The 19,211-nt window shown below is 33.1% G+C and overlaps 5 protein-coding genes across 5 annotated transcripts; 1 reads left to right on the forward strand and 4 right to left on the reverse strand.

Moving 5' to 3' along the window:
* Nucleotides 1-4,202: 4,202 nt before the first annotated feature.
* LOC116350788 lies at nt 4,203-5,195 on the reverse strand. The gene is made up of 3 exons (XM_031782725.1): nt 5,062-5,195; nt 4,830-5,000; nt 4,203-4,743 (listed from the first exon to the last, which is right to left on the reverse strand). The coding sequence occupies exons 1-3, from the start codon at nt 5,113-5,115 to the stop codon at nt 4,525-4,527; spliced, it is 444 nt and encodes a 147-aa protein (XP_031638585.1). The 5' UTR covers nt 5,116-5,195; the 3' UTR covers nt 4,203-4,524.
* A 762-nt stretch (nt 5,196-5,957) lies between these two features.
* LOC116350790 (general odorant-binding protein 19d-like) lies at nt 5,958-6,723 on the reverse strand. The gene is made up of 3 exons (XM_031782726.1): nt 6,606-6,723; nt 6,363-6,530; nt 5,958-6,294 (listed from the first exon to the last, which is right to left on the reverse strand). Exons 1-3 carry the CDS (start codon nt 6,657-6,659, stop codon nt 6,085-6,087), a joined length of 432 nt encoding a protein of 143 aa, XP_031638586.1. The 5' UTR covers nt 6,660-6,723; the 3' UTR covers nt 5,958-6,084.
* A 266-nt stretch (nt 6,724-6,989) lies between these two features.
* On the reverse strand, nt 6,990-7,650 carry LOC116350895 (general odorant-binding protein 28a-like). Its single transcript, XM_031782877.1, has 3 exons — nt 7,546-7,650; nt 7,309-7,476; nt 6,990-7,242 (listed from the first exon to the last, which is right to left on the reverse strand). Exons 1-3 carry the CDS (start codon nt 7,597-7,599, stop codon nt 7,033-7,035), a joined length of 432 nt encoding a protein of 143 aa, XP_031638737.1. The 5' UTR covers nt 7,600-7,650; the 3' UTR covers nt 6,990-7,032.
* A 1,392-nt stretch (nt 7,651-9,042) lies between these two features.
* On the forward strand, nt 9,043-9,842 carry LOC116350933. The gene is made up of 3 exons (XM_031782942.1): nt 9,043-9,194; nt 9,340-9,770; nt 9,817-9,842. The coding sequence occupies exons 1-3, from the start codon at nt 9,043-9,045 to the stop codon at nt 9,840-9,842; spliced, it is 609 nt and encodes a 202-aa protein (XP_031638802.1).
* Nucleotides 9,843-10,896: 1,054 nt separating this feature from the next.
* Nucleotides 10,897-11,464, reverse strand: LOC116350935. The gene is made up of 3 exons (XM_031782943.1): nt 11,404-11,464; nt 11,179-11,346; nt 10,897-11,112 (listed from the first exon to the last, which is right to left on the reverse strand). The coding sequence occupies exons 1-3, from the start codon at nt 11,455-11,457 to the stop codon at nt 10,897-10,899; spliced, it is 438 nt and encodes a 145-aa protein (XP_031638803.1). The 5' UTR covers nt 11,458-11,464.
* Between the last annotated feature and the right edge of the window lie 7,747 nt (nt 11,465-19,211).

The raw sequence follows: 19,211 nt of genomic DNA on the forward strand, positions 1-19,211 counted from the left end.
TTAGTATTCGCCATAACTGATAGACCCTTGCTGTATTTCACTTCCCCCATAATTATTGAACGTTTGCTTAAATGTTTCACCTTTTAATTTTATAGCACACACTAAACTCGATACAATTTCAACTCAATTCATAATTATCATTCACGGGGCATTCAATTTTGTCGTTGTCTTTGTTGTCGGCAAACGCAAACGTTTATAAAACAATTATTTGTAGAGCTTGTCTGTCGGTTTCATTGACACTTTAATCATACACCGAATGTGCGTTTGACATTTTGATCGCTGTTATCTTTTTTTCGATAGTCTGATTGAATTGAATGCTTACAAAAATAGTATCGGATGCGACAAATCAAATTGCCCATTTAACATATTAGAATCTATCCGTTATCAGACTTCGGAAAATGAAGTATGCTTTTCTGCTTTTTATTGAAAATTTATAAAACAAATTTAAACACTTGAATTGCTATTTTTTATTCTGGCGAGAAAAATATATATGTATAATCACAAGGTCACCAGATAAAATTACGCCATGAGTTGAGTGTAAAACGAAAGTGAATATGAAAATTATTTTGTTTGTTTAATTTGCATAGTTATTATGTATAATGCCACATCATCGTACATTGTAAAACGCATTTTTTTTTGATAATTATATGTTTCTATTATTTTTATTTAAAAAAAAAATATTGAGACGTGCACGTCCGCTTTTAGCATCCGCTTCTATGTAATAACCATTCATCAATTTATCCGTGGAAAAGACATTTATATCAGAATCTTGTAAAAATTATACTCAATGGTAGAAAAATGAAAACAAATTAGAAAATTGAAGGTTTGAGTTCATTTATTTCATAAGTTGTGTTCGAAGGTGCTGATCAACATGTGATTTGAATCCCTTAAAATAAATCAGCATTACTAGATAAATGTCTTCAAATGCGTTACTGAAAAAAGTCAGTCAGCAAAAGCGTTATAAAATATATGGACGATGTCACGCTTTTGTTGGCGAACTTTTTTATATAACGCGTCACATACAGTTTTTGACACTATTGCTGACGTACTTTTTTCTATAACGCATTTGAAGACATTTATCTAGTAATGCTGATTTATTCTAGGCGGTTCATTTAACAGATAAGATATAACATAAGATAATTCCAATTTTGAGTTTCCATTGTCCTTTGAATTTAGTTAATGCCAATGAGATTACCATTCGTAAGTAGCACCACGTGCTTTATGTGCTTGTTCGCAACATTGCGATAATTTAAAAGCAGCTTCACAACGATCTCCATCAGTGACTCCAAGACAGTCATTTGCAATATTCTTAGCCATTTCTATTTTTGCTGCGTCGTCATCAAATAACATTTTAGCCACTGCAATAGCACCATCCACGCTTGCTTTATTATCTTTCATCTATATGAATAGAAGCGATTGAAATTCGGGAAAAAATAAGATTTTAATTGACATGTATGTCTTACCATTCCGGAAGTTTCTCCTACACAAGCTTGAATACATTTGCCATTTTTAGTGCTGACCGGTTTTTTTTGTAAGAATTTCGTCTATGTCATTTTGTGAGCCAGATTCTTTTTTAGCACAGTCTTCGACCATTTTCGTGAACATTTCCTTTGCTTGCTCCTTGCTTAATGCTTGCTAAAATGAAAATCAATTAATTCTAGTATCAATTTAACCTACTTCGTTATTCAATTCGCTACCTCCGAATAGCTAACAGCCGCACACACTAGCACCAAAACAATCAAATATTTCATTTTTCCAAATTTTATTTTCCACACAAAATCTGGTGTTCAAATATATTTTTCTTTTCAAAAACTCAACAAGTGGCACTGTTCACACGAATCTCTGATACTAATATCCAATCCCAATTCGGTATCCATATTTATACATGATTTTTAAGTCATTCAGGATAATAAATTTACTTCTTTTTTGTGGTCAGAATCGTAGACGATACAATTAAATGCAAATTTCACTATAATTAATCCATTGTGTTGAATCACGGCTTTTTTATAAATCTACGACTTTTTGATATATCTGCCATTCTCCAAAGTCTAATACTAATTAATATTTGCGGAATCGTATCTTGTCAAATCATCCAGAATAGACAGAAAGTATCAACTATACATTCATGGCCCTTGACCAATGTCACCTCATCAAATAAACAAAATGCAACAGACCATTTAAACATTCCATTTTTTTTAATCTTTTCCATACACTAGTATATATTATAAAATAAATACCTTACTTTTTGCACTCAATGAATTGAAATTTCATACAAAATTCTCTACATTGACATGCCTTTGTATTAAAAAAAGACTAGAAAGCATGTGCTTTAATTTCAGACTTCATTAAGTGTTAAGTCTTGTTAGTGCTACGAGTTTTTGTCTAATTATGATGACATTGTAATATCTTGAAAGCGGTTTCACATCAGTATCTCTCGGCTATTTTACCATATTTGATAAAACTATCCCATGTTTAGTGTTCCTTCGTGAAGACTCCTTACCATCTTTCCATCGTTTTTATAAAAAAAGATAACCAGAAGAATCAATCAGCAAATGACAACGAGCGGGATTTTTTTTTGTTTGAATTCTTTTATTTTGTAAATTGTGTTTAAAGGTCATAATAGATCAACTCAAAATAATATAAAAAAATTTAAGTATTCTTTGCCCTTCATGAGATTAATAGTCGTAACCACGAGCTTTACTTGCTTGTTCGTAACATAGCGCCAATTTAAAAGCAGCCTCACAACGATCTACATCAGTGACTTCAACACAGTCATTTATCAGATTCTTGACCATTTCTATTGTTTCTGTATCCTCATCAAGAAATATTTGAGCCACTGCAATAGCACCATCCACGCTTACTTAATTATCTTTCATCTGTATATATGAATAGAAGCGATCAAAATTCGGAAAAATTAAGATCTTAATTGACATTTATGTCTTACCATCCCAGTGGTTTCTCCTACACAAGCTAAAGTACATTTGCCATTTGTGGCTTTGGACAATTCTGCCCTAAGAATTTCATCTATGTCATCTTGTGAGCCAGATTCTTTTTTAGCGCAGTCTTCGACTATTTTCGGGTACATTTCTATTGCTTGCTCCGTGGTTATTGCTTGCTAAAATTAAAATAATTTAATTCTGATATCAATTTAACCCACTTTAATCCGTTATTCAATCACCTCCAAAAAGCAATTAGCCGCACACATCAAAACAATTAAACATTTCATTTTTCCAAATTTTATTTTCTACACGAACTCTAGTGTTCAAATCTATTTCTTTCTAAAAACTCAACAAGTGTCCACACGAATCTCATACTAATCTCCAATTCCAATTCGATATCCGTATTCATACAAGATCTGAATGGCTACAGCACAATAATATAGCAAATTTATAAGTACGCAGATTTTTTTCGATTAATCGACTTTATATATATGCCAATCTCCAAAGACAATACTAAATAATATTTGCGGAACCATATCTTGTTAGTTAATCCAGAATAGACAGAAATTATCAACTATACATTCATGGACCATGACCAATGTTATCTCATCCAATAAATGAAATTCAAACCATTCAAACTCAAAAAATTTCAAATCTTTTTGTGTATAACAAGTAGAATAGTAGATATAGGTATTTTTTATTATATAATATCGGCAAGAGTAAATTATATTTCGATGATTGATGAAAATATATAAAAGCAAGCATTTCTATAGGTCCATTTTACAATTTTTTATTTAATTACAAAGTTATGATTGAAGAATTAACAAATAAAAACGAGTGAGGTAACTGAATGTGTCAATTCTTTCATTTTCTGTTTAAAGGTAGATCAACATATGATTTACCAATTAAGGTAAAATAAAATAATTTCAATGTTTATGCCTAGGGGATATCCATGCGAATTAGAATTAGCACATTAGCAAAAAAATAGGGAAATTTACATGAAGAAAATAGCGAAATTAGCAATAAATGGCAGAATTAGCACTGTACACGTATATACTTTAGTAAGCATTTATTCTTGAATTTTTTGAAATAATTAATTAAAATAAAATTCACATAACAAACGAATTGAATAGTGTTGAACTAAAATGTATCAAAATATGTAGTTAAATACGCTTTTTCCCATTTTTAAATAAAAATATATTCAATGGCACGTAATCAAGCACGTTTCATCTGTATTAACTACAATTTACGAATTTCACGCGGAAATGTAGATTTGATGACAGATTTCTTACTGAAAACGTATACGCTAGTGCCTGCTTCAAATAAACACGTTGAAAGTGTCAACTTGAAACATTTACGTAAACATATTTCGGTTATTCGATCATGCAGTCAATCTGACGTATGCAATATTTTTGACGTACTAGAAAAATTAGCAAAAAATAGCAGTATTAGAACAAACTAGTAGAAATACTAGCAGAATTAGTGAAAAATAGAGAGAAATAGCGTTTATTATTATAAATTATTCGATCTGCAATTCACGGTTATCCCCTAGGTTTATGCTTTCCTGTCCTTTGAAAGTAGTTCCTTAATTTGATGACAAATCGAGGAATGAAACACCACGAGCTTTGTGAGCTTGTTCACTACATTGAATTATTTTGAAAGCCGCTTCACAACGTTCGCCATCAGTGACTCCAATACAGTCATTCGCCAAATCGTTAGCCATCTGTACTTTTGCTGCGTCGTTATCATACACCATCTTAGCCATTGCAATAGCACCTTCAACATTTACTTTGTTATCTTTTATCTGTGAATTTTTTTAGTAAAGTTAATTAAAATGGTAAGTAAGATCAAATTAAAAACTTCAGATCTTAATAGACATGTGTGTCTTACAAGTCCGGTGGTTTCTCCTACACAGGCGTGAATACATTTGCCATTTTTGGTGCTTGGCAATTTTTTTGCAAAAACTTCTTCTATGTCAGTAGATGAGCCAGATTCTTTTTTGGCGCACTCTTCCACCATTTTATTGTACAATTCCATAACTTGTTCCTTGGTCATTGCTTGCTAAAAACAGAAAAATTAACTCTAATATCAATTCAGTCTACTCTATTATTCAATTCACTACCTCTGAAAAGCTAACAGCAGCACAGACTACCACCAAAACAATTAGATATTTCATTTTTCCAAATTTTATTTTAATTTTGTGTTCAATGGTTTTAATCTCTTTCTCTCCACAAACTTATCAACTTACACATCAATACCAATATCTGATACTAATTTCAAACTCCCAAAATGATATCCATATTTATACCATTTTTAACAACACATTCGATTCTTTTTGTGGCAAGAATTAAAGAGGATGTTTACAGAACGTTATATAATAAAGACCAAATATCAAATTCCTATAATTAGTTAATGTGTGGAACCATGAAATATTTTTTTATAATACTCACATAAATTGAAACTATGTGCTTTATACAAATATTTTGTGTGTTTCGTGCAGATTCATCAAAATAAGACAACAATCATAGACTTTGCATTCATGTGTAAATTTTGTTTTCATTCATATAAGAACACATTTCGGAAAACATTTTTTTATCTTTTGACGACGTCATTAATTGGTCACATGTGAATTTGTGACTGATTCTGTTATCGTTTTGATATGTTCGTTAATTGTTTTTTGAGTTTTAAATTTTTTCATTCGAAGGGAATGTATTTTGGAATTATGTCATCGAATGGGAAATATAGCAGAGCTACTAGAGTAATTTTGATCAGCAATTTTCGTAACTTGTCCAAATTGTGAAATTTAAATTGTAGTTGAATATTCACTGTAAATTGTAGTTTAAATACGTTTTCAATTGAAGTATGTATTATCTACCATAAAATCTGTTGTTCTATAAATGCTTTATCATTATGAGTTTGTTATTTTCCGCATTGATGAATTTTTTTGTTTGGTTATGCAATTTCAAAAAGTCATTAAATGGATTGAGTTCAAGCATCATATAATTGATAACAAATAAAAGATTCGAAAACGATTTTCGGTTGCTCCTATTTTATTTGTGGCGCAAACCAGCATGTATACCAATTAAAAGAATGTTACAGAGAGAAAGATCTAGATTACAAAGGCTTTTTGCAAACGACATATTTTTTACATATTTTCAAATGTTATTCCTCGAGATTTAATAGCCATATGACCACATTCGAATAATTTAACAGCAGCATCACATCGATCTCCGTCCGTAACTCCGGAGCATTCGTTAGCAAGTTCACGAGCCGTGTTCACTTTGGTAGTGTCACCGTTAAATGCCATTTCTGCCAACTCAACTGCTCTCTCCACGTCTAACATATTGTTCTTCATCTATGTGTCCAGAAATCAAATGCTATTTATTTTCTCAAACTCACAGCAACCCATCACAAACAACTTACAACTCCTATCATTTCACCCAAACAAGCATGCACACATTTTCCTTCTCTTGTGCTTGGAACTTTGCGCGCGAATATTTCGTCCATATCTTGATCGGTTGCACCTTCGTTTTGTGCACAGTCGCTGGCAATTTTTTTGAAAGCGGCCACCATCTCCTCTTTTGTCATCGCCTTCATTTCAGAAATATTTGTTTTTGAAAATAAAGAGAGTATATTTCAACGGAATTTTCGATTGCAATGATCTACCTCAGATGCCCGAATCACATAACACACTATCAATAATGCAATTAAACACTTCATTTTTCTCGTTCAGAAGTTTTTCAGAGTTACAAAAAAGAACTTCAGCTTACTTACGCTGTACACGTAATATGAGTGCTCCATTGAATCTAACGTCGTATTTATATAAAAATTCAATGACTTCGATTGTTAAAATTATTAGGTCATTTGGATAAATGCAATAAAACAAATTATATTTTCTATTTTTGGTTTAATTTTATTGCAATTCATTGAACTTGCCAGTAATCGGAATAGTTTTGAATTATTAAAAATGATTTTTTACAGTAATAATTGAATATCTATTTTAATAACTTTCAGTTAACATGCATATTCAAAAACAAATGAATCACGGTGTCAAATCATTTTTGATGTGCATTTGCTACTATAATTTTCATATTTACAAATCATCGAACGAGAGACCGCGGTCTTTTGCAACACTACGACCACAGGCAAAGATTTTAGCAGCAGCTTCGCAGCGATCTGAATCGGTTTCGCTAACACATGCGCTGGCCAAATCCCGAGCGGTTTGTACTTTGTTGGCATCTCCTTCAAAAGCCATTGTAGCCACGTTGACAGTGCCTTCGACATCAACTTGATTGTTTTTCATCTGTTGAAATATAATGGCATTTTATTCAAACTTGAGCTGCGTGTCCGTATCCCGTTGTCTACTTACGATTCCAACATTTTCAGCTATGCATGCTCGAATACACTTTCCACCTTTTCCACTCGCTGCTTTGTGTGCAGCCAATTCATCAACATCGGCACTTGTTGCGCCTTCCTTTTTAGCACATTCGTTTGCCATCTTCAAAAACATTTCCACTCTTTGTTCTTTCGAAAGCGACTAAAGCCAAAAAATATATTTTTTATTTAAAATTATTTTTCTAATTAATAATTTTTATCAAAATTCCACCTCTGATAAACCAATAATACAGCACACAAAAACAAAAACAATGAAAGACTTCATTTTGAAATAAAAAAGTTCTCTTCTTTACTATTTGATGTGAACGGAAAATTTAGAAGTACTGGTGGATAACAGCTTCGTGGCCGTATTTATACAAAATATTTTCGCGATTTTTGATTGATAATGATATGGTCAAATTTTGCGTAAAGTCCAAAGGTCGCTGTGTTGAGAAATTATATATTTTTTCGGTGTATAATACGTCAATTGAATGAAGTTACTAATAGTAACTTACTATTGTAACTACCAATCAACATGTCCGATCATTGCATAGATAAATGACGCTCATCTAAAGCGAAACTTGTAATATAGAAAAAAACCACATTCAAGGTAAAATTCACTTGACTAAATATTTTTCGATCAAGAAACAAGAGATTTCGGATCAATATGTACATTGTACATACGTTTGCTTCAAAACAAATTCTAATTGAACCAAATTTATAACGAAATGGAGTGATTTCATGCAGTGGCGGGAACTGGTTTCTTTTTAAATTTCAAATGCAAGCTTTGAAGTGCTTTTGTCGAATGCCATTGTGTGACAAATTGATTTTGTCGAAAATTTATGTAAACATTTGACATCTACTTCAAAATTACGTCAAGATAGTCCTCGATCATCAGCAGTACTTCACTTGACTTTGTGCATGTGCTACACAACTTTCTTTCCTCGTTCTTAAATGTTCTTAAACGACCAATTCTGAAAATAAATTAAACTCTGTGTGTGTGTTCAACAAAATTTGATTTGCCAAGGTAAGAAATAAGTTAAGCGGTGAAAATTTGGCGACCACAATTGAACTAAACTATCTTCAAATATATTTTCAATTTTACGAATAAATTTAGTGTTTTGTGTGGCAAAATTTTATTCATTTTTGGAGATTCAATTTTTAAAATTCATTTGAATTGTTTTCTATATAATAAAATGTCAAAGTGATTTCTACTTATTCCATGAAATTATCAAATCTCATGTTCTATATAAGATTTTTTTTCGAAGTTTCAACACGAAACGTTTTTGAACGAAATTCATACAGGCGAAAAAAACGCTCTTATTTGTCTTCAAATAATATTGCAACAAAAAGTTTTTTATAGATAGTTTATTTGATGTAATGGTAATTGAATCGTCGAAATGTTTATTGCTTTGTACTCGGCTTTGTATATGTAAAACGCGAACGAAACATAGTAACGGAATGTTTACTTTCCTATAATCTGTTTGTTTACGTTATGGTGATGATACAACGCTACATAAGAACTCTCGATGATAGAACGAGAAGAAACGACGCATCACCATAAGAATTGTTGCGACGAAAAATAGCTCCTTACAAAATAATAAATATTTCGGCGATACAATTTTCATACCAACTGAATATCGAGTATATTTGCTAGACATTGTTTATTCTTTCAATGAAATCCATTCTAATTCATTTTTATTTCGCCAAATGGAAATGTTTAGCAGCAATGGAGTGGGAAAAAGTAATTTATGACATGCTTGGTGCATTCCAACAACAAGCAATTTTTTCGTTGGGCTTGGTAAAAGAGGAATTTGAGCGCCAAGGTTTGAAATTTGATGAACACTTCCGGCAACACTTTTTCACAGCTGCAAATAATCGGTATGTTCTTCATTAAATTTCATTTAAATGTGGTGGCCTGAAAAATAATGAAAACATTCATGAAAGTGCTTTCTCACCTAGATATAATTGTCGTATTTTTCTCGTTTTTTTGAACTCAAATCAATTGCCATGTTTTTCTCTATAGATTAACCGAAACTTACAACCAATTCGAATTGAATTTACATCTTGAAAAAAGTTCGGCAAATCAACATTTCGATATAAATGCTCCAAGTTCGAATCAAATCGATAAGGACAACAAAACTTTGATTGAAATCGATGACTCAGATGATGAAAGTGAAAACGAAACAAATCGTTCTGCTCCAATAGCCACCGTGTTGAATGAAACCGTCAATGAAATTAATGTAAATCGTGAATTGAACACCACAGATGAACTTACCGTCACATCGAACAATACCGCCAAACGAATGGTTAGAGCAACCCAGAACAAAAATATCGCTGCAACGAAAACTAAAATATTGGTTTCGACTAAAACGACGAAAATATCATCAAAGCGATTTTCGTGCCAAATGTGTGAATATTCCACCAATTATAATTCAATCCTCCACAAGCATATGCGTATCCACACTGGCAGAAGACCTTATAAATGCGATTTTTGCGGCAGAGCATTCGCATCAAAATGGAACCTGAAGTTGCACAGAGTGACTCACGTCGATAAAATTCCGTTTCATTGTCATTGTTGTTTTGAAGGGTTTTCAAACCAAACTGAGAGAGAAATCCATGAAAAATTATGCAAAAGTCGACTTGAATGTTCGATCTGCAAAAAATTCACCACATATAGAAAAAAGGCTTTAAAAACACACATGCAACACCACAATGGTGAAAAAAACAGTTTATAAATTTCAATGTGAAGTATGCATGAAACGTTATACAATTGAAAGTAGTGAATTGTGGATTTAACAAACATTAAAATATTAATACATTTGCAAAAAGTAGATTTAACATTTTTTTATGTATTTTCTACCTTAACCTTAAATTGTTAATTTGGAGGATCCACAGTACCCACTAAGACTAGAACACTTAAGACAACACAACAATTTTTTCAAATGAGTCGAATTTCCTTATCAATTTTGCAAAAAAACACAAACCGAACCAGTTTCTTTAAATAAATGAAACAAATGGACACATTTACTTGTGCCAATAAATTATTATTAAGTTTTAAATGTTTGATAAAACAAATCTTCTTATCTAGTACGGAAACATAGACTAGAATTATTGTAACTATTAGTCAACCTGTTAATGAATGACTCTAAAATGAAATAAAAACCCGCCACTCAAGTTAAAAGTGGATTTTTTGAGTAATTATTTGGGATACATGAGGTCTGGTCTTCATATGATATCACGTTAAAAAAAAGAGAGAAAATTTTGATATTAAAAAAGGTAATTCAATACAAAACGTACACATATTTTTTTAAATCTCTTAGTATTTCAATTGAGTTAATTTCGAAATTACAGCAATGGCAAGAATTTTTTCTGTTTGAATAAAGGTTGCGAGCTTAAAAGTTCTCTTGCCAGGTTCAGATTTGATAAACTATTTGACAAGAATCACTACTCCAAATAAAAATAATAATAAAAAGAATTTATAAAGCTAGCATAATTTCTTCAAGTAATTTTCTAAAATCAGTCTATTATATTTCATCCATGCATTTCATTTGAATTTATTCCATATTTTATACATTTAATGCTAATTATTATTTAAATCTTCGAAGTTTAGCCCCCGACTTTTAGCGGCATTTTGACCGCATTCCATAATCTTGGCTGCGGCTTCGCAACGGTCTGGATCTGTTATATCAGCACATTCGTTAGCTAAATTCTTTGCCACTTGTATTTTCGTTGGATTGCCATCAAATGCCATTGCTGCGAGATTACTAACGCCTTCAATATCGACCTGGTCTTTTATCTTTTTGAAAAGTTGAAATCAAATATTTTACAGTTCCGTTTGAAGTATTAGAATAATTGGACCCACCATTCCGACAGTCTCCGCTAAGCAAGCTCGAATACATTTTCCACCTTTTTCACTTGCTGATTTGTGTGCAACAAGCTCATCCACGTCAACGGCCGATGCACCTTCTTCCTCCGCACACTCTTTTGCCACTTTCACAAACATTTCCATTCTTTGTTCTTTTGAAATTGACTAAAAGCAAAACAATTCAAATATTGTATCAAATTTGAAATATTTCGAGATCTTTACCTCCGACAGTCCAATAATACAGCAAATTGCTATGAAAACGACGAAATTCTTCATTTTGATACATTTTCTACTGATCATTCGAAGAATAAGATCTGAGACACGGCCATAAGGCTGCATAAGGCACTGATGATAGTTTGCAGATGTATGGTACTATTTATACAAAACCAATTTGATATTTATTATTAAAAATGACTTGTTACGATTTTGTGCCACAGACTACAAAAAATCGTACCATTTTAGACTTTGATACACTCATCTTTATCGCGTGATTTTTTACGAACATTTTATGAAGTCCGATATGAAAAGACTGTTTAAAAATGTATTGTTCTAACTATATATTTTAATAAAGATTCAAAGATTTAAAGCAAAAATTATAACATTTCATCTTTTTTAGTGAAGGTGGTTTATTAACTTGCTGAATTCTGGAGATTTTTCTTTTTGTATTTCTGGATGTCAGTATTTTTCATATAAGCATGAATCGGCTATATTTCACGACCTTGCTTCCAAACATTTTCAATTGAAAAATATTCACAAAGTTAACCACTGTCCGTCGTTATAGAAATATTTTGTATTTTTTTATATAATCCAAAGACTTTTTCAAATATTACAAGAGTTTCGAAATCGAAAAACTTACAAAATTTGGACAAATATCAAAATCATCATCACCATTTTCTTTCACCAGAAAAAATTCCTCTTGAAATCAGTTCCTAAAAGTGCTGATCGCAAAATCGACGAAAATGGGTTAAATTTTATCAATTATTAAAAGAACTATGTCAGCAATACCAGCTAGATTTCAATTTACAAAAACGTATTACGTCTTTTTATTGTTTTTTTCTCTTTTTCAATAATTCTCTTCAAAATCGAAAGTAAAATTCTGAAATCTATGATGACAAATGTCACGCTTCATGCATTGCAATATGCCAAATCACCATCGAAAAACTTCATGTTAATTCTGACTTGTGAATATACGCTTTTGAATTTCAATAAAAATGTAAAGTTGTGTCAGAATAGTGAGTAACAATGAGATGCATAAATATACCTTTATATTAAATTATGTAATACAGTATGAAGTTGTTGTTGTTTTTCATACTTATGCTCTCTTTTGAAATTGATTCTGTACATCGCTTGTTGACCAGTATAGTTCGATACAACCTTGCGTTTTGAATATAATGTTCAAAATTGAAAATATATTGAAATTTTTTCGATAGGAATCAGGTACACTGGTACACATCGATTATATATTATGACATTTTATACAACATACACACATTTACACCGCAGACAATAAATAGCCATGAAAAATGACAAAGAAAAAGAGAGAAGAGAATCATTCGATATACAAAAGAAACGAATACTCGATAATTCAATAAATAATAACAAACAAAACGAGAAAAAATCGTTTGTCCATTTCCAATGACCGAAAAGGTTTGATTCTTTCTCTTTTTGTTACATTTGTGTAATGTGTATGGTATTTGTCGCATTTCGTTCCATTCAAATGACTCTCGCCAGAATTCAGAATGAAAAACAAAGTGCAGGTGAATATTAAAATATCATTTTAATGTTATTTATGGCCAACGCGTTCAGATTTCGACCTTTTTCGAACAAAAAATATGAAAACAGAATCATTGATTTCAAAGCGACAATATCGATTCTCATTTTTTCCAATGTCTCGCTGCATTCATTAATTTTTACACTCCCTTTTTCGTTGAGTTCAGTGAAAAAACGAATCCGTTAGCATCTCGAAAGAAATTGAATATTCCTCTCTCCTTGCTTGTTTTCAAACAGGCCTTATGCCCATCAACATTTTTTTAGTTGGAGAAATAAAACTAAGAAAATGCTCTGTTCCAACCATGATATCACAGGAATTAAAAAAAGTTATGAAAACACGTGTTTTACCGGATGATATCCAAATACCTTACATTGAAGGTGAATTTTTTTCAACGCTAATTATTTGTGTCTTTTTGCAAACGTATGCATACAAACGTGCATATTTGGTGGATGGGAGTTGTATTCTGCGCCGTTCAGTCTAAATGAAGCCAACTTGGTGAACGATGGCAACGTGATTATGCGTGGGATGAATGTATATTGCAATTCAATGGTGATTGGATCCATTTTGCTTGCATGTCACAATTTTTCGTTCGAAAAGAAAACTCGATTCAATTTTTTAAGAGCAATTCCAAACTATAAACTTTATAAAAACGACTCTTCGATGCTAAAGCTGCCTTTAGAGTAAAAAAAAACTCAAACTCGTAAGTAATATGTGCGTGTAAATCTCGAGTGACTCAACAGATTTCGTTAATACGACACACGTATTGGCAAGAGAATTTCTTCGTCAATAAAATAATTACGAAAGATTACATTGTTTTATTCGTAAGGCATTCCATCACAATCGCACCGATTGAGAGATTTTATTCGAAATAAAAAAAAACGTAGCCAGTTTGAAAGTTGAATGAAAAAGTAACAATTGAATTGAAGTCAATAAAAACAAAGGAAGACAATTCGAAGCGCAAACGAAGCGAACGAAAATTTATTCACGCAATAAAAAGGAGAAGAGAAGAGAAAAAACCGGCAAAAATGCAATAAAGAGTCGAGCACGTTCGACACCGATGACAATCAAGGATATTATCCAAGTGAAAGAAGATGTTCGCGAATGGCGAACTGGTCAACAGAAATTCAAAGTGTGCGTGAATGAGCGAACATTATTAACTGCCTCCTAAAACGAGAAATAAAATGGACGACTTCTTTTCTTTTTGTTTGCTTTGCCGCATTCTCTTTCCATGCCATTCATGCCAAACGTGCGTGTACTCGAATTGCTTTTTTATGTTGTTGTATTGAAAGCATCGGGTTTTTTTCACTTATTTCCTGTTTGTTTGTTGCTGATTCTATGAAGATGTTATCGATTGTTTTGTGACATTTGGAATAATATTGATATTCATACAAAAGATTCTATTTTCAAGATGCGCTAATAATAAATTGCACTAAACGACACAAACTATTCAGAAAAATGTATTCAACCGAATTTTACTTTTTTTTTATTTCGGCGAGTATTTTTTCCAACATGCTGTAACATTGCTACGATTTGAAAGATTTAGTCGGACAAACTGTAATCTAGCGAGAGATAAAAACGTTAAACGTTTCGCAAGAATGAGATTTTTTCAAAGACTATTAACATGCAAACGTTCCTTCCTATTAAAAGTATATTTCGTATGCAATGTCGTAGCAAAAGTTCGGGAAGCATGTCAACATGAGCGGCAAACACTTCATAAAAACAACACCGGAACCGGAATCAACTCATTTTCACAAGAAACGAGAGAATGGAATAGATGCTCATGGAAATGGTTTCCACATTATGATTGCAGGCGTGTGCTTCTTTCATACTTTGCTTATGATTTTTGCCATATCCATAACGACTTTCCGATTTTCATTTTCCTAGCTTCCTGTCGAAAACCAACAACATAAGCACTTCGTTCTTGATGATGCGCATTTTATTGTACAGATATTTTTGATCCCTCTCATGCATTTTATAATGTGAATACATCCAGGGATTTTTAGTGCTCTTCTTATATATTTTGCAGCAGTTAGCAGCTACCATTTTTGTGGTTTTCAAGCAAATTGCTACTTAGTTATTTCGCAGTATTTTCGGCGAGTTTGTGAAATGAATATTCTTAAATTGTTCGAGAGAGTTTATGTCGATTCACTGCAGTCCATTTGTCCGAATATTTAATGAATTGTAATTACGATAAATGAGCAAAGAATGACAAAAATATTTTGTTCACCCTTGCTAGCGTTTAATCAATCATTCTGCACTGAAATATTTAAATTTCGACAAACGAAAGTCGAATAAACGATTACAGAGAAAGGGATATCGACATAAATGCACGATAGACCATTAAATCAGACCAAAGTTTAATAAGTGTCAACGCAGTAAATCCGTGCGTTGTGCATGCACTGGCTCAACGCAATTTCGTACTTTGGAATTGTTCTTTTGCATTAATTTGAATTTTTTTTAACTTATAAATGGTTTATTCACTGATTGTAAACCGCGTTCGCGTGTCTGAAACCGCTATTCGAATATCACACACACACAAAAAACAAACAAACACCAAATGACATAAATCCCAATAAAATACAAAATCAGTTAACTTGATTCTGTTGCCAAAATTGTAGCTCGACTGTCTTATTTGAAATGTTTCGACCGACCGTGCACAAGTCACACCAAATCTTATTTAATAATCAAATAAATAGTCATAACAACAAACCGACAACACAGAATATTGAAAATGCGTGTGCTGCATGTAAGAGGGCGAATCATAGCATATAATGCGGCAATAATCATATTCATTGAGAAAACTGTGAAAACCTCATAAATAAATAAAAACAAAGTTCATCATCGCACGAGGGCTGGAATCGACCGAGCAATCATTGATGGCAAGTTGAAACAGAAAAAACAATTTACGCCGAAATGCACACGCTCTTGTATCACATGCACTCTTTTTTAGAAAAACATAGTGACTATATTTGCATTAGTGTGCTGCTACACAGTACACACGTTTCGCTCCCTTCGTACGGATCGTAATATTTACGATGAAACGCTTCTCAATTTCTCCCCCAATTTACGCAGTTCTTGATTCACGCGCAAAAGAGATGTGGTTGATATTGTTTGTGTTTGGTGCGCTTGCCGTTACCAAGCAGCTTCCATAACATCCCATCCAAATGAACTCAATACATCATTTTTTTTACCATGTTCTGTGTGTGAAATTATGAAATACACCCACAAATCTCGGTGCAAACAACGAAGTAATATTCATAAATCCCGTTAAAGTTACTCTTCTGTATACATTCCATACGCAAGAAAGCAATGCAATTTACCGCTTCCGTATTCACTCCCAATCGAAATTGTGTATGATGAGTGGAAAAGATGTATTTGACTTATATTATATGAAATTTTGTTTGCTTTTGGCATTACAGATAATTAAAAACGTACGGCATTTTATCCAATAGAATTCAAATCATTTCCAATTGAAATATCATCGATAAGTTGAATCGCAACACAACCGAAACTTTTAAGAAATAAATACTTTTTTCGACGTATAATTTCTTGTCAAAAACAAATTCAATTATATTCACTCGACATCAATAGTTGAACAACTGTACTCAACACATGGTATTTGGATTTTCTTTTAAACTTAATTTTTTTTTGCATGACAACACAAATATATGATTCGATGGAAATAATAGTGGCAATACTGGGCAATACAGATGTGCACTTTGAAATAAATACTACCTAAAATGTTGATGTCAATTATTGTGTCGTATTATTACGCTTCATTATATCGCAGCGCATAATATAGAGCAGCGCATTGCGTTTTTCATAATTCGTTTTTTTTTTTTCGTTAAACACACATGCACACACAATGTTGCTGCGAATGTTGTGTGTAAGAAGCTGGCTAGTAGAGGTTCATATTCGTATTCGTTCGTGTTCGTTAGCGTTCGTCACGAATACGAACGAACACGTTCGTTCGTAGTGGCTGTCCTTGCGAACACGAACGAACGTGAAAATCAACAAACACCTCGTTGACACCTCTACTGGCTACATGTGAACCGTATGTTCGTAGGTGACCACGGAGTAAGCAAAGCCATATTCCGGAGACCTGGCGCCAACACGACAGAAGTGTATTACGATTTCTATTGCAGCATTCAATTCGATGTAAATGCATCATTTGACAAAAATTTAATTGACGTGAAAGTTAGTAACGACAAAGTCGAAGTGTTACGAAAAAATGTTCAGTTCCATTAGACGTGATGGAACCAGTCACATTTGATTTGGAATCCGTCATCCTCAGGTTAACCAAAAGATTGGCTGCATTCAACTTCGAAACACAAGTTAACGTACCTGATTTAGAGTAGCCGCTTCCTAGCCCAATGAAACGGCAAATGAAAACATCAAGAAGGCCCATGCCAAATATACCTAAAAATGCTATCATTTGCAGCTGCACTGGAAGAAATTTCACTCGACTTAAATGATGAGGCGAGCATAGCCTTTACTGAGCTCTATGTCGATGAAATTCAAAAAGCAATGGCGTTAATAAGATCAACCGAAATCGACACTGCCAATATTAGCGACGAAGTCATTGCCGACTATTGTGCTATTCAACACTACATTCACGAAGAAACATCGAAAACCACCTGACGTACAATGTGCCGCTCGAGCATGAAAAGGTGGTGAAATCAATCCACGAGAAAATTGAACCAATAAATGTTTAGTATCGATAAATGTCTAGTATCGACTACATTAAGCAATTTGGCAGATCGAAAAGGATCGATAATGGTAAAGTGTCCAAAAATCACTTCAGGCATCGCAACATCATTGCACGATTTCTTCAAAAAATATAGTCGTGCTCAGTCAAATAAATTGGACTCGACGCTATTATTTGATAATTTGAAGGATCTACGCTCGTGTTTGTCTGTGCTCTCACCAGATTTTGAGACTGAATCTCATATCGACGCGTCGGAGGTATTCAGTCATATCATTGGTGACATCGTTAATTGTGCAAAGCACTATAAAGATGTGCTTGAAAAAAATCAAGCATACATTGACTTGAAAATGACCGATGAGCACGTCGGCTTCGATTATAGTGCTCAGTTCCTGTGGGAAGGCACCACTGTTGCAATTTGTGGTAACTGCAAAGAATCAAACACAAATACTGTCAAGTTCCACGAATTCAAAATTCACGTCGAAAACAAGTGTCCAATTTTAATCGCCGATCACTACGATAATTGTCGAGTTCGTAACGTCGACACATTCAATGCTATGCATGTGATTCTTACATTCTTAGGCATACCAAAGCAGACATTATAAACACGTACTCGAACAAGCGGCCGGTGTTCCAAATATTTCTGTAGGATATTGGATTCGGAATTGGAATTAAAACACCATTTTCATTGTAGCTGTGGCTCAAAACCTTATGGTTTTGATAAATTTTAATACGTGGTGCGAATGTGCTTCTCTTTTTCTTTTCCTTTCCATTTTTCTTTTCCACTCGTTCAAGTATGTCACGAATTTGAGAGCATTTGAATGTGTCGACGTTACGAACTCGACAATTTTCGTAGTAATCACTGATGAAATCGGACATTTGTTTTGCACGTGAATTTTGAATTCGTTGAACCTGACCGTATTCGTGTTTGCTTCTTTGCATTTACCACAAATTGCAGTAGTGGTCCCTTCTCACATGAACTGAGCACCATAATCAAATCCGATGTGCTCGTCTGCAAATTTCAAATCAATGTATGCTTGATTTTTCTCAAGCACTTTGTTATAGTGCGTTGCGCAATGAACTATAGAACCGATGATGTGACTGAATACCTCCGAAGCGTCGATATGTGATTCAATTCCAAAATCTGGTGACAGCTCAGATAACCGCGAGCGCAGATCAATCAAATTATCACATAATTGGGTTGAGTTCAAATTATTTTCCTGCACACGATTATACTTTCCGAAAAAATCGTGCAATGATGTCACGATGCCTGCAGTGATTTTTGGACACTTTACCATTATCGATCCTTTTCGATCTGCCGATACTAGACATTTATCGCACTATAAATTGGTATTGTGATGTGCTTGTTTGAGTTCTGTGCTCAATAAGCAAACATTGCACACCAATGATGTAATTTTTGTATATTCGTTAAACGTAACAACTGTAAAACTGCAATCAAAGCGCAGTTTTTTATTCAAAGTTTTTAATACCCATGAAATCCATCTTGAATCTCTCACTGGAATTCAACTGACAGTGTGTCGTATGCGAAAAGAA

The sequence above is a fragment of the Contarinia nasturtii genome, unplaced genomic scaffold (genome assembly GCF_009176525.2).
Source record: "Contarinia nasturtii isolate CC-2019 unplaced genomic scaffold, AAFC_CNas_1.1 Cnas_scaffold_4311, whole genome shotgun sequence".
NCBI lineage: Eukaryota > Metazoa > Arthropoda > Insecta > Diptera > Cecidomyiidae > Contarinia > Contarinia nasturtii.